The sequence below is a fragment of the Peromyscus californicus genome, unplaced genomic scaffold (assembly GCF_007827085.1).
Source record: "Peromyscus californicus insignis strain IS unplaced genomic scaffold, ASM782708v3 Scaffold_15__1_contigs__length_86483966, whole genome shotgun sequence".
Taxonomy (NCBI): domain Eukaryota; kingdom Metazoa; phylum Chordata; class Mammalia; order Rodentia; family Cricetidae; genus Peromyscus; species Peromyscus californicus.
In genome coordinates, this window is record NW_026294447.1 from 80,766,986 (window position 1) to 80,780,548 (window position 13,563).

The 13,563-nt window shown below is 38.5% G+C and overlaps 1 protein-coding gene across 1 annotated transcript in view; it reads left to right on the top strand.

The window, feature by feature from the left end:
• The window catches only part of Kcnh5 (potassium voltage-gated channel subfamily H member 5), a 405,914-nt gene extending 392,633 nt beyond the window's left edge, over positions 1-13,281 (top strand). The window contains exon 11 of the mRNA XM_052739582.1: positions 12,274-13,281. Within this exon, the coding sequence (XP_052595542.1) occupies positions 12,274-12,351 (78 nt within the window). The 3' untranslated portion in view covers positions 12,352-13,281. The remainder of the gene's footprint in view (positions 1-12,273) is intronic.
• Positions 13,282-13,563: the final 282 nt, after the last annotated feature.

The following is a 13,563-nucleotide window of genomic DNA, read 5'->3' on the forward strand; positions in this document are numbered from 1 at the left end:
CAAGTCACCAGAGGAGAGACTGAAACCAGAACAATCAACGTGAACTCTAGACACTCGGAGCTTCACGAACAAGGTACTTTTACTATGTTAGGTGTTTTGTAGTACAAACCTGGCTGACGAATCACAGCTGTGGAAACCAGGGCAGCCGAGGACTTCAGTGTGGTCATCATGAGGAGAAATCTAACGTGAGAAGAACACAGAGTGATTTCAAGTAGATGGGGAGATGGGTTCATATTTCTACCTTTGGTTTTATTTTATTTTACTACAAAATACTTTTTTAATGTTAATATATCTTCTTATTTTTCCTTTCATTGAAAATAGATTGTTTTGTCTTATAATATAGGGATTTCCCTCACTTCTACTCCTACCAATTCCTCCTCACCTCCCTCCCATCTGGATCCACCCACTTTCTCTCATTAGAAAACAAACAAGCTTCTAGGGAATAATAATAAAATAAGATAAAACAAAAACTAACACATTGGAATAAGACAAAACAAACAAACTGAAGGGAAAAAGTCCAAGAAAAGGCAAAAAAAACCTGATATAAACACAGAGACCCACTGGTTTGCACACTCAGGAATCCCATAAAAACAGAAAACTGGAAGCCACAATATATATTCAAAGTACCTGTAGGGGAGGAAGGGAAGGAGAGAGAGAGAGAGAGAGAGAGAGAGAGAGAGAGAGAGAGAGAGAGAGAGAGGGAAAGAGAGAGAGACAGAGAGAGAACCTACAAATAAAATAAAATAATAAAAAGCTAAAAAAATACAGGATTAAAAAAAAAAGACCCTGACATGATAGTATGAGACAAGGAACCTCCAAAGATGCCATTGAGTTTGTTTTTCTATTGGTCATCTACTGTTGGGCAGGCAGCCTGCCCTAAAGAGTGGTTTGTTTTCCCAGTGACACTCCCTTGGAGCAAACTAAATTTTTATTTGAAAGTGGCTATCAGTTGGAGATAGCGTCTAGGTTAGGATGGGGGCTTGGGTCCACTTCTCCTTTCAGCTGTAGGACCCCATGTGGTACGGACTGGTGCCGGCCCTGTGCACGCTGCCTCAGTCTCGGAGAGTTCATATATGCCTCATCCTACTGTGTTTAGAAGGCCTGTTTTCTTGGTGGTCTCTCTCTTCCGGCTTTTACACTTTTTCTGCTTCCTCTTCTGATGCATTCTCTGATTTCTGAGGGGAGGGAGGTAATGGCGACATCACTTTTAGGGCAGAGTGTTCCAAGGTCCCCCAATCTCTGCATAGGTATAGTCTGGCTGTAGGTCTCTGTATTTGTTCCCATCTGCTACAAGACGAAGCTTCTTGGATGGTGGCTGAGCAAGACAATGATCTATGAGCATAGCATAACTCATTAGGAGTCATTTTATTGCTACTTTCTTTTAGTAGAACAGTAGTATTTCATTTCACCCTAGGCCCCTGGGCTATCTAGTCTCAGGCTCTTGGTCACCCCAAGTAGCATTAGATATGGGGTCCTTCTTGGGGAGTGAGACTAAAGTCAAATCAGATATTGATTGGTTACTCCCATAAGCTTTCTGCTATCATTGCCCTAGCGTATCTTGAAGGCAGAACACCATCATAGATGGAAGAGTTTGTGGCTAGGTTGGTGTTTATGTTTCTCCTTTGGTAGTGTACAGAGTAACATCCTATACCAAAGAACTTAGAATGTAGGGGTCAAGGCTTTATGTAGGCACCAGCTCGATGTCCCCATGTTCAACAAGTTGTGTAGATGTTGTTTTCAGCGACTGGGCCTTGTCATCAGTTTGGGAAGTGCAACTTATAGTTTTGGTAACAGCCTGGGTTGTTTTGGGGTTCCCGTGGGATCCCTTTGGCCAACAACTCAGTTAGATGTAACCCATTTCCCCATACTGCAAGCTTCATTTAGTGACAAGAGATAACCAGCTGGGGCTCTGTGTCCCCATTATTTGGTGATTCATTTAGATCTTCTTCATATATGTATATAGTTTAGTAAGCTTATACGTTTTTAGTTTTCCGTACCATGACCTCAGATGGTCCTTAATTTTTGTGGTCTATTCCTGTACTCCCTCCCTCTTTCCCTCATCACCTTCACCACCTGATTGTCCCATCCCAGCTCTCCGCCCCCACCCATCCGTAACTATGTATTCTATTTCCCTTTTCTAACAAGATCTATCTGTCCTCCCCAGTCCCTTACTCTTACCTAACCTCTGTGATCTGATGAACTGTAGCTTGGTTATCATTGACTTAACAGCTAATGACCACATATAAGTGAATACACACTATATTTGTCTTTCTGGGTCTGGGTTACCTCACTCAGGGTGATTTTTTTCCAGTTCCATCCATTTATCTATAAATTTCATGATTTCATTTTTAATATCTGAGTAATATTCCATTGTGTAAGTGTGCCATATTTTCTTTATCCATTCATCTGTTGAGGGCTATCTATCACGTCCAAATTCTTGCTGTTGTGAATAAAACAGCAATGAATATGGTTGAGCAAGTGTCTTTGTGGTAAGATGGAGCATCCTTTTGATATATGCCCAAGAGTGGTATAGCTGAATCTTGAAGTAGATTGATTCCTATATCCCTGAAGAATCACCATGCTGATTTTTATAGTGGCTGTACAAGTTTGCAGTCCCATCAGCAATGGATGAGTGTTCCCCTTACTCCACATCCTCACCAGCACAAGCAGTCTTTTGTTTTACTGGTCTTAGCCATTCTGACAGGTGTATGATGGGATCTCAAAGCAGTTTTGATTTGCATTTTTCTGTTGACTAAGAATAATGAACATTTCTCACCCATTTGAGTTTCTTCTTTTGAGAATTCTCTATTTAGATTTGTACCCCATTTTAAATTGATTATTTGTTTTCTCGATAGGAAGTTTTTTTAGTTCTTTATATGTTTTGGATACTAGCCCTCTATTGGATGTGTAGTTGGAAAAATCTTTTCCCATTCTGTAGGCTGCTGCTTTGTCTGAGTGATGGTGTCACTTGCCATGCAGAAGTTTCTCAGTTTCATGAGGTCCTATGTATTGACTATTGCTCTTAGTGCCTGTGCTAACAGTGTTCTGTTCAGAAAGACTTCTCCTGTGTCAATGCATTCAAGGCTATTCACCATTTCTCTTCTACCAGGTTCAGTGTGTCTGCTTTTATGTTGAGGATGATTTTTCCTAGTTGTTTCCATTTGCCTGCAAATTATGTGATGGTTTTTTTTAACCACTGAGTAATACTCCATTGCATAAATGTATCATTTTTTTTTATCCACTCTTCAGTTGAGGGACATTTAAATTGTTTCCAGTTTCTGGCTATTATGGATAAATCTGCTATGATCATAACTGAGTAATTGTCCTTGTGGTAGGATGGAGTATCCTTTAGGTATATGCCCAAGAGTGGTTGTAGTTTTTGTTTTGGTTTGGTTTTAGTTTTTACTTTTATTTTTTACTCTTTGGGGACCCACCACCCAGCTTCCAAATAAATACATGGAGACTTATTTTTACTTATGAATGCCCAGCCTTAGCTTGGCTTGTTTCTAGTCAGCTTTTCTAACTTAAATCATCTGGGTTTTTCTTGAACTACATTTTGCTTCTGGGCTTTTTACTTTTCTTTATTCTATATATCTTTCCTTCTTACTGTGTGGCTGGCTGGCTGGCCCCTGGTGTCTTCCTCTCCTTCTCCTTTCCTCACTCTTCCCTCTTCTTTTGAGCCCCCTATTTATTCTCTCTGCCTGGCAGCCCCGCCTATTTCACTCTTCTGCCTCGCTATTGGCCATTCACTTCTTTATTAGACCAATCAGGTGTTTTACACAGGCACAGTAACACAGCTTTACAGAGTTAAACAAATGCAACATAAAAGAATGCAACACATCTTTGCATCATTAAACAAATATTCCACAGCATAAACGAACGTAACACATCTTAAACTAATATTCCACAACAAGTGGTATCGGTGGGGGTCTTGAGGTATATCTAGTCCCAGTTTTCTGAGGAACTGCCATACTGATTTTCATAGCAGCCGTACAAGTTCGAACTTCCACCAGCAATGTTTCCCTTGCGCCACATCTTGACCGGCATGAGCTGTCACTTATGTTATTGATCTTAGCCATTCTGACAGGTGAACTCTCATAGTAGTTTGATTTGAATTTCCCTGATAGCTACGGATGTTGAACCTTTCTTTAAGTGTTTCTCACCCATTGGAAATTCCTCTACTGAGAATTCCCTGTTTATAACTTTATTTCTTGTTTGTTTGTTTTGGGATAGAGTTTCCCTGTGTATGCCTGGATGTCCTAGAACTCCATCGATAGACCAGTCTGCCCTTCAATTCATAAAGATCAGCATGCTTCTGCCTCCTCTGTGCTGGGATTAAATGCACACCACCAACCTAAAGATACCGGTTCTTTTTTTCTCTCCCTAGTGTGCACTGCGGCCTCCTTTATAAAAAAGCAGGTGTCCATAGGTATGTGGATTCGTGTCTGAGTCTTGAATTCAATTCCACTGATTGATGTGTCTGTCTTTGTGTCAATACCATGCTGTCTTTATTACTATAGCTCTATAGAACAACTTGAAATCTGGGATGGTGATGCCTCCAGCAGTTCTTTTATTATTCAGGATTGCTTTAGCTATCCTGGTTTTTTTGTGTCTCCATACAAAGCTGAAATTTGTCCTTTCAAGGTCTGTGAAGAATTGTGTTTCAATTTAGATGGGGATTACATTGAATCTGTAGATTGCTTCTTGGTAGGATGGCCATTTTTTCTATATAATAATGTAGTAATTATCCATGAGCATGGGGGAATCTTTCCATCTTCTGGTATCTTCTTCAATTTCTTTCTTTAATGACTGAAAGTTTTTATCATACAAGCTTTTCACTTGCTTGATTAGATTCACCCCAAGATATTTTATATTATTTGAAGTTATTGTGAAAGGTGTTGTTTTCCTGATTTCTTTGTCAGTCCACTTGTCATTTATATATGGAGGACTGCTGATTTTTCTAAGTTAATTTATACCCAGCTACTTGGCTGAAAGTGTTTCTCAGCCATAGGAGTTTCCTGGTGGAATTTTTTAAGTCACTTATTTATTCTGTCAATACTTTGATTTCTTCTTTTCCAATTTGTATTCCCTTGATTTCCTTCAGTTGTCTCATTATGCTAACTAAGACTTCAAGTACTATATTTAATTGTTATGGAGAGAGTGCTCAACTTTGTCTTGTTCCTGATTTTAGTGGAATTGCTTTGAGTTTCTCTCCATTTAAGTTGATTTTGGCTATGGGCTTGCTATAAACTGCCTTTATTATGTTGATGTTGATGTATGTCTATTGTATCCCTGGTCCCTCCAGGGCTTTTTTTTTTTTTTTTTTAAATCATGAAGGATGTTAGATTTTGTTAGTGGCCTTTGCTGTATCTAATGGGATTATGTGTGTTTTTGTCTTTCACTTTGTTTATTTGGTGGATCATGTTTACTGGTTTACATATGTTAAACTATCCATGCATCTCTGGGATGAAGCCTACTTGATCATGGTGGATGACCTTTTGGATGTGTTCTTAGATTCAGTTTGCAAGTATTTTTATTGAGAAGTTTGCATTTACGTTCATAAGGGAAATTGGTCTGTAATTCTCCTTTTTTGTTGAATTTTTACATGGTTTGGGTATCAGGATAAGTGCTGTCTCATAAAGCAAACTGGGCAGTGTTCATTCTGTTTCTCTTTTGTGGAATAATTTGAGGGTATTGGCATTAACTCTTCTTTGAAAATCTGGTAGAATTCTTTGCTAAAAAAAAATCTCCCCCCACCCTTTTCTGTAGGGTGACTTTTAATTATTGCTTCTTTTTCTCACGGGTTTATAGATCTGTTGTGATTGAAGGTTTCACTGGGTATAGTAGTCTTGACTGGCTTCTGTGGTCTCTTAGAAACTGTAGAACATTGGTTTATGCCCCTCTGGCTTTTAGCATCTCCACTGAGAAGTCAGGTGTTATTCTAATAGGTCTGTCTTTAGATGTTACTTGGTCTTTTTCCTTTGCAGTTTTTGATATTTTCCTTTGTTCCATATGTTTAGTGTTCTGATTATTATGGTCCAAAGGGAATTTCTTTTCTTGTTTAGTATATTTGGTGTTCTGTATGCTTCTTGTACCGTGATAGGCATCTCTTTCTTTAGGTGAGGAGGGTGTGATAAAATGATGAGTTGGGGGAAGAAAGGTTGGAGGAAAGATCTGTGTGATCCCCCGAAGACTGAGGCAGGCAGAGATTGGAGGCTGTAACAGATAGTCTGCTACAGAGTTGAGGGTGAGACTGGGAAATTGGATTTGTAGTAGAGGAGGGAGAGGTAAAGATCTACATTTAGCCTACCTGCTTCCCTGGCTTATCTTTTATTTTTTAACTGATATTACATATTTATTAATACTTCATATTTATTATGGTAATGTTTCAATATACATAACATTGTACACTATTTAAATCAAGTTAAATACATCTGTCTCCCCAAACATCTGTCACTTCTTTGCAGTGAAACAATTACCCACTCACCTAAGATTTTGAAACACATAATATACCATCATTGTGTATAGTCACTCTACTGTATGAGTAGATCAGATTTTTCTTTATTCCCATCTGTAACTGAGTTTTCATTAGTCATGCTTTCTCTGTTCCTCTCCACTCCCCACCCCCCTTAACCTCTGATAAGAACCACCCTATTTTGTACTTCCATGAGAGTGAGGCTTTAAGAATACACAGGTGTTGGCACACATCTTTAATCCCAGCAGTCAGGAGGATCTCTGTGAGTTTGAGGCCAGCCTGCTCTACAGAGTGGGTTCCAGGACAGCCAGGGCTACACAGAGAAATCTTATCTTGGAAAAACCAACACCAAAACCAAAACAAAACAAAAAGGAATACACACATGATTGAGAACATGTGGAACTTGTCTTTCTGTGCCTGGCCTGTTTCATTTAACATAATGTTTACCAATTTCATTCATGTCTCAAATGACATGATTACAATTCATGGTGTACCACACTTTCTTTATCCATTTGTCAAATGATGAACACTCAAGCTGTTTCTACAACTTGGCTGATGTCTTTTGGACACAGTGACATCATTTCCTTTAGATACATACCAAAAAGTTAAATTAATGAAACTTATAGTAGTTCCATTTTTATTTAGTGAAGAATCCTCACTATTTCTATAGTGGCTGTGATCATTTCTTCTCCTCACAGCAGTGCGTCAATGGCCCCCTTTCTCCATATCCTTGCCAGCACTCACTGTCTTCCTCATCTTTTGGAGAATATCCGATCTTACTACAGTGAAGCACTAGTTACTAGTGACACTGAACAGTTCTCATACACTTGTTGGCCATTTGTGTCTTTTCTTTTGAGAAACACCCATTTACTCTATTACTAATTTTTAGTTGTTTTGCTTGTTTGTTTGTTTGTTTTTAACTCTTTAATCTGTAATTTCTTGCACACTCTGGGTGACAGCCCCTCCACCTGGGGGACCCCACAGATTATTTTTTCTGGTCTGTGGGCCACCTATCCCCATTCATTGTTTTATATCCTGTTCAGAAGTCATGAGCAGTAGGCAATTACAACAAAGGACTACCTTTCTTGTCTGTCTTACATTTTTCCTTCCATGCTCCAAGGAAACTGTCTCCACCCCCAATCCTTGCTCATTCCAATATCCCTGAGAATTTTCTTTGTACTTTTGTCTAGAAATCTCTTAGCTTCAGATCTTAAATTCAATCTTTAGATCTGTTTGAGTTAATTTTTATAACCAGTAGCAATGGTTATAATGGGATACTAGGTGTGTGTGTGTGTGTGTGTGTGTGTGTGTGTGTGTGTGTGTGTGTAGTATATACTGTTTTTATATCAATTTCCTCATAAATTGCACAGAATTTGTAGACCACTTTGGATACTATAGAAATTTTGTAACACTGTTGTTTGTTTCTCAAATCAAACAGCCCAGGTTCATTTTATTATTCAGTGGTCTTCGATTTCTCTCTTTGATACTTTGCCATTTTCGTCACAGAGACCATTTACCTCTGGTTAAACTTATTCCCAGGAATTTCGTTTTTATATTTTTAGCTACTGAAAATAAGATTACTTTCTCAATTTCCATTTCAGATAATTGCTTATTGATACGGAACAATGTTGAATTTTTTTCTTGTATGCTGATTTTCTATACTGCAAATTTACATAATTTTTTTCATTTGTTTTAATTTTTTTTAGTATATTCCTACCCATTCAGTATAAGATTAGTCAGGACTGAATCATTTTGAATAACTTGAGTGCTTCTAGACAAAGCATAAAACTAAGTGTGATAGAGGATGAAATGAGACACATACTTGTTCTCTTTCACTGTAAAGAACTTGCCTTTAGTCTGAAATATTGACACTGAGCCATTAGCAAAGTGGCACATATAATGTAAAAAGTGAAGAAATGGCTGTGTATTGAGCCTGCCAGGGAGCCACTTAGAGCAGAGCTGCACAGACAAGCTACACATTAATCGCCTGCTTTTGAAGCAAGTTTTCTCAAGGGCCAGCCTGAGCCACAGAAATGCATTAGGATTTTCTCCACTGGGACAAGATTCTCCACCTTCTACTATTGTCAAAGACTACCTTTGTAGGCATGCCCTTTATTTTTGAACTTAACCACTGGGCGTAAAACTATGAAACTACAAGAACACACAAGAGGAAACCTTTATGATGGTTTAGTCAATATTTTTTTGTAAGACCTTAAAAGCAATACAGCAAATGGGAAGATAAATAAATATTATTGTATCCAATGCTTCCACACAGTGTTGGACACAATGAATTCAGTGTAGAGATCCCTTAGAACAGAAAAGACAATTTTAAAGGTACTCAGAAGAAAAACTTTGTTTTATTACAGTACAAGAGTTAGGGTGGATGGGGAAGCACAGATGCATAGTATGTACTCATCCGATGGCTGTGGACTGCAGCTCTGCATCCTGGCTTAGATGAGCCTGTATCTTGATCCTGAGACAGGAGATGGTGCCCAACAGTGCTGGACCACCAAGCTCCTTTTATTTGAAGATGCTTCTGTCTTGCTCTTTAGCATGCTTTCCTTTCAACTTTCAGGAATCCCTTTATTTTTCTTGCAGGACATGTCTGATGCTGATGAAGTCCAGAGTTCTTGTCTATCTGGGAAAGTCTCTGTCTTCATTTCTGAACATCAGCTTTGCTGACTACAGTATTCTCTGTTGGCAGTTGTCATCTCTCACTCCTGATGTCCATCTACTCTTCAATCCTGCTTGGCTTCTCCTGAGAATAATGCAGCTTTCTGTATGAAATTAACATAGACTCTGCTGCCTTTTTTCTTTCTGATTTTATAGACAAAGAGAGCTTTTTCTTTAACAGTTTGACGACGTTTGGCATTAAATAATTTTATTGGACTGAATCTTCATGGAGACTTTTGATCATGTACTAGGTGTTTATTTCTGAATTGTCTACGTTTATTTAAAATTTGTTAAGCTTCTTTGTAAGTTATTTTTAGTTCAGTGTCAGGCAGTTCGCTCATCTTCATCTGATGCTTGGGACTGTTGATCTGTTTGCTTTTTCAGGATGTTATCTTTTTCCTGACTGTTCTTGGTTCTTATTATTGCATGTCATGTCTATGCATTTGAAGATGCAGGTACTGATTCTGATCACTGGAGGCTGGCTCTGTTTGGGAAAGCCGTTCAACAGTCAGCGTGTGCAGCAATTATGGCTGCTGTCTGCACAGTGCTGGAATGTGTCCAAAGCCCAGAGATGCTGTGGCCACCAAGGTGCAGCTGGTGTGAACTAAAGTTTTTGTCCTTCTTGGAGGCCTGAAATCTGTGGGGTTGCCACCTGCACAGGAGTGGTGCTGGGGACTATGTCTGCGGTCAGAAGTATTAATTGGTATTAAAGTGGAATTGGGCCTTCCTGGTTTTGAGATTCAAGGCAATCTTACAGTTACTCTCCCCCCTTGAGCGATGATATCTCCTTCCCTGCTCTACAGCCTAAAGGAAGAGTAACACAGGAGACAGAAAACTGTCCTTCCTAGCCTCGAATGCATTTTTTTTTTATTATTGTTGTGCTACAACCAGATCCTGTGTTTGTCCTGGCTTTTGTAAAAGTATTCTTATGTTTGTGTGCTAGTGTTTAAGTTTGTGCTCTCTGAGGAGATGATGTGGGAGTCTAGATTTTAATCTTTGTTTTTTTTTTAAATCAGGTAGATATAAAATAGCATTGAAAAAAACATGCCACTCTTTTTTTACTGGAGTAGTCAATTTGATGAAAGATTTATATCTTAACTTGAATGATGAATTCTGAATTTGAAAAAAATAACTAGGAGTGAGAAAGGTTTAGTAAAAATATTCTGATGACAAACAGACTAACACAAGGAAAACATAGACTTTCATCTGATTTTCTGTATTGTCTTCTAAACTCAGATGTGTCTAGCCAGCATTGATCTACATTGTGATCCTCTCCTAACTACAAATCTCCACTTTACTCAGAGTCACATGTCAGAATAGACAATCACAAGGTACAACATGCACGGCTGTTGTGAATTGCAAGGGCGACTAGAGCACCTTTCCCATTTATGAGACCAGTTGGACTAAGTAACAGAACAAGGGTCTTCATGAGGTTCCAACAGGCTGTATCTGGCAAGGCAAATGCAAAACTGAGCTGTGCCATGTCTGAAGCAAGGCAGAAAAGGAAGCATAAGACAAGAGATGGGCACACACACACACCATCACAGAAAATGTGACTCAGAGTGTCTGCAAAAAACAGGTACCCAAGAGCCAAACAAACTGAAATAAAGCAAAGCCAGAAAACCAGCATCAAGATGGGGGCGATCAAGTGAAGTGGTGAGTAGATCTCAGGGTATGTGCCGTTATCACCGCCATAGCTTCTCCGTCCGGTTGGTGGCCACTCACATTGTGTAATTTTTAAATTAGATGATACTTGCAAATCAACTGCACTAACAGGGTTTTAATTGCTCAGTAACCATGTGGCCCTTATCTCCCTAAAACAGCTCCATAACTGAAGCAAGTTCTATTAGGTAGCACTGAGGACCTTTGAAGTGGTTCAGCCAGTAAAGGCACTTCCTGCCAAGCCTGACTGGTCTCCAGAGCACAAATGGTAGGAGACTAACGCTGGCAAGTTGCCCTTGACCTCCATTAGCCTAAAAATACACATTTAGTTCATGATCAAACTTAAACCAGCATTCCCAATGACAGAAAACCTCTACCGGACTAGATCAATTCTTTTGAATAGTAATAAAACTGAATAAAATTAAAGATTTAACTATATCCAGGGACTGCAGAAGTGTAATCCTGAAAGGCTGAGAAGGTGAAGGGGTGGTGTTCTGCCTTGCTACCTCCATGAAATATTGTTAAAATACACAGTATTATGATGTAAATGGATGAAACTGGGAATATTCTGAGTGAGGTAACCTAGAGCCAAAAAGACAAATGTCATATAATCTCTCTCATTTGCAGATGCTTGTTTTAAGTCTTTGGATATGTGTGTTTAATTTTGAATATGTACATAAGGTCAGGGAATTAGTAAGAAGCAATGGGGGCAGGGGGAACTGTTCAAGGGAAAAAAGAAAGAACACAATGACATAAAGGAGAAACTGAAATAACAGAATATAAAGGGTTAAATGGCTTAGGGAAAAGAAATGGGGAGGAACAACTAACATTTAAGACTCACAAAAAAGTACTGCTGCAGAAACTTCCTCAAATATAAACACACACGTATATGAAAAGAGCTTAAACAGACTTACCTTATAGTGGGGGCAACAATGGCCCCACTGGACATTCCTTAATATGCAACTGGACTCCTTATAACATATTCTTGTGGCTCGCCACGCTGCAGAAACTTCCTCAAATGTAAACACACACATATATATGAAAAGAGCTTAAATGGCGTTACCTTATAGTGGGGGCAACAATGGCCCCACTGGACATTCCAGAACATCTTTCCTGATCTTGTTTATATTAAACCACTTTAGCTGCATTGCACAGGTTTCTCATTGTGCTCTCCATTTGTGTTTCCCAGTATTATGCCAAGGATGACTAATTGTGCTGAGTACCTTGTTATTCCCCTTCTGTTTGGATCCACACCCTTCCTGTCTCTCCGTAGAAAACAAACAGACATCTAGGGAATAATAATAAAATAAGATCTAACAAAAACAACAAACGAATTAGAATGGGAGCTGGGGGCAGAGAGGAAGGGCAGCCTGTGGCAGGTGGTCTGCTACAGAACTGGGAAGGAGGCTGGGGATTGGATTTGGAGGGGATAGTAAAGATCGTCTACTTGCTTCCCTGGCCAGTGTGACCTGAAGGTTCCCTGGGAGTCCTGCCACTTCGAGGTGTGTGACCAGAAGAATCAAAGAAATATAGTACAGTGATCCCTACCTGCACACACGTTTATTGCAGTGCTATGGGCACATATTATCAAATTATCGAATCAGCCAACGTGTCTACCAATAAATGAATGGATTAAGAGAACGTGGTATAAACACAAAGTGAAGTTTTACTCAGCGACCAAGAGGATTGAATTATGTCAGAAAATGAATGAAGTTAAAGTTAAGTGAAATGAGCAACACAAAAAGACAATCACCCCATCTCCTTTCTACAGGGAAAGTGACATGAAAATGAAAAGGAAACACTAGAGGTGTAGAAAGGGAATGGTTAAACACAGGAGAGAAAATGAAGAGTAACAGAAGGGATAAATATGCTGAATTATGTGCAAATATGAAAATATAATTAAACCCTTATATTTGTACAACTGACATAAGCTAATAGCCTTTCAATGAATGCTATTACTGCTTTCATGATCAACAAAACAATACATGAAGCAGTTAGTGGATCTCTGTTATTTATATGGTCTACACATAACACACATGCATTGTTGTTTGTCCAATTCACCTTTACATTAGAATAATTAAGTAACATTGTCTATAAATGTTATTTGAAAACATGCACAACTTGGGAGAAATATGTAACAATAGCATCTGAAACGAAAAAAGATGCATGTTTTTCAGTAGGAAATAGCTTAAATACAAGGCATTATGTATTAGTTAAGCTGGGCATTTGGGTTTCTCTTCCATGTCTTAATGTCACATACTTATAATGATTATTTTACAGTTACTGTGGACTTCTGATTGTTTTCCTACAGTTGTTCTAGAAGTGTAACTGCAGACATAGGCATTTAAGGCCTTTGCTCTGTATTTTTGACACTCAAAAACATTGCATCAAAACAGAGTCAACATTATCAATGTACCAGCTTAGAAACATTATGCTTTAGAAATCTTTGTTAGACATACTAAATATGGGTTTTTAATTAGTTTATATTTAATTTATTTAATGTTTAATAAAATAGAATTTGCTTTATACATGTATTGACTTTGTTTCCTTTTGTATGAATTACGTTTCAACTTTGTGCCTACTAAACAGTTTTACTTCTGGGATCTTAATGTTTTTCTAATTAATATGATGAACCTTTATAAATTGTATTATAATAGTTTATGTGCTGTACTGTAGGATATCTCTGAACTGTATACTTTTTGTAACTTGATGGCCTTCAGGTAAGAAAATACTCCTTTATTTCTTGACCGTCA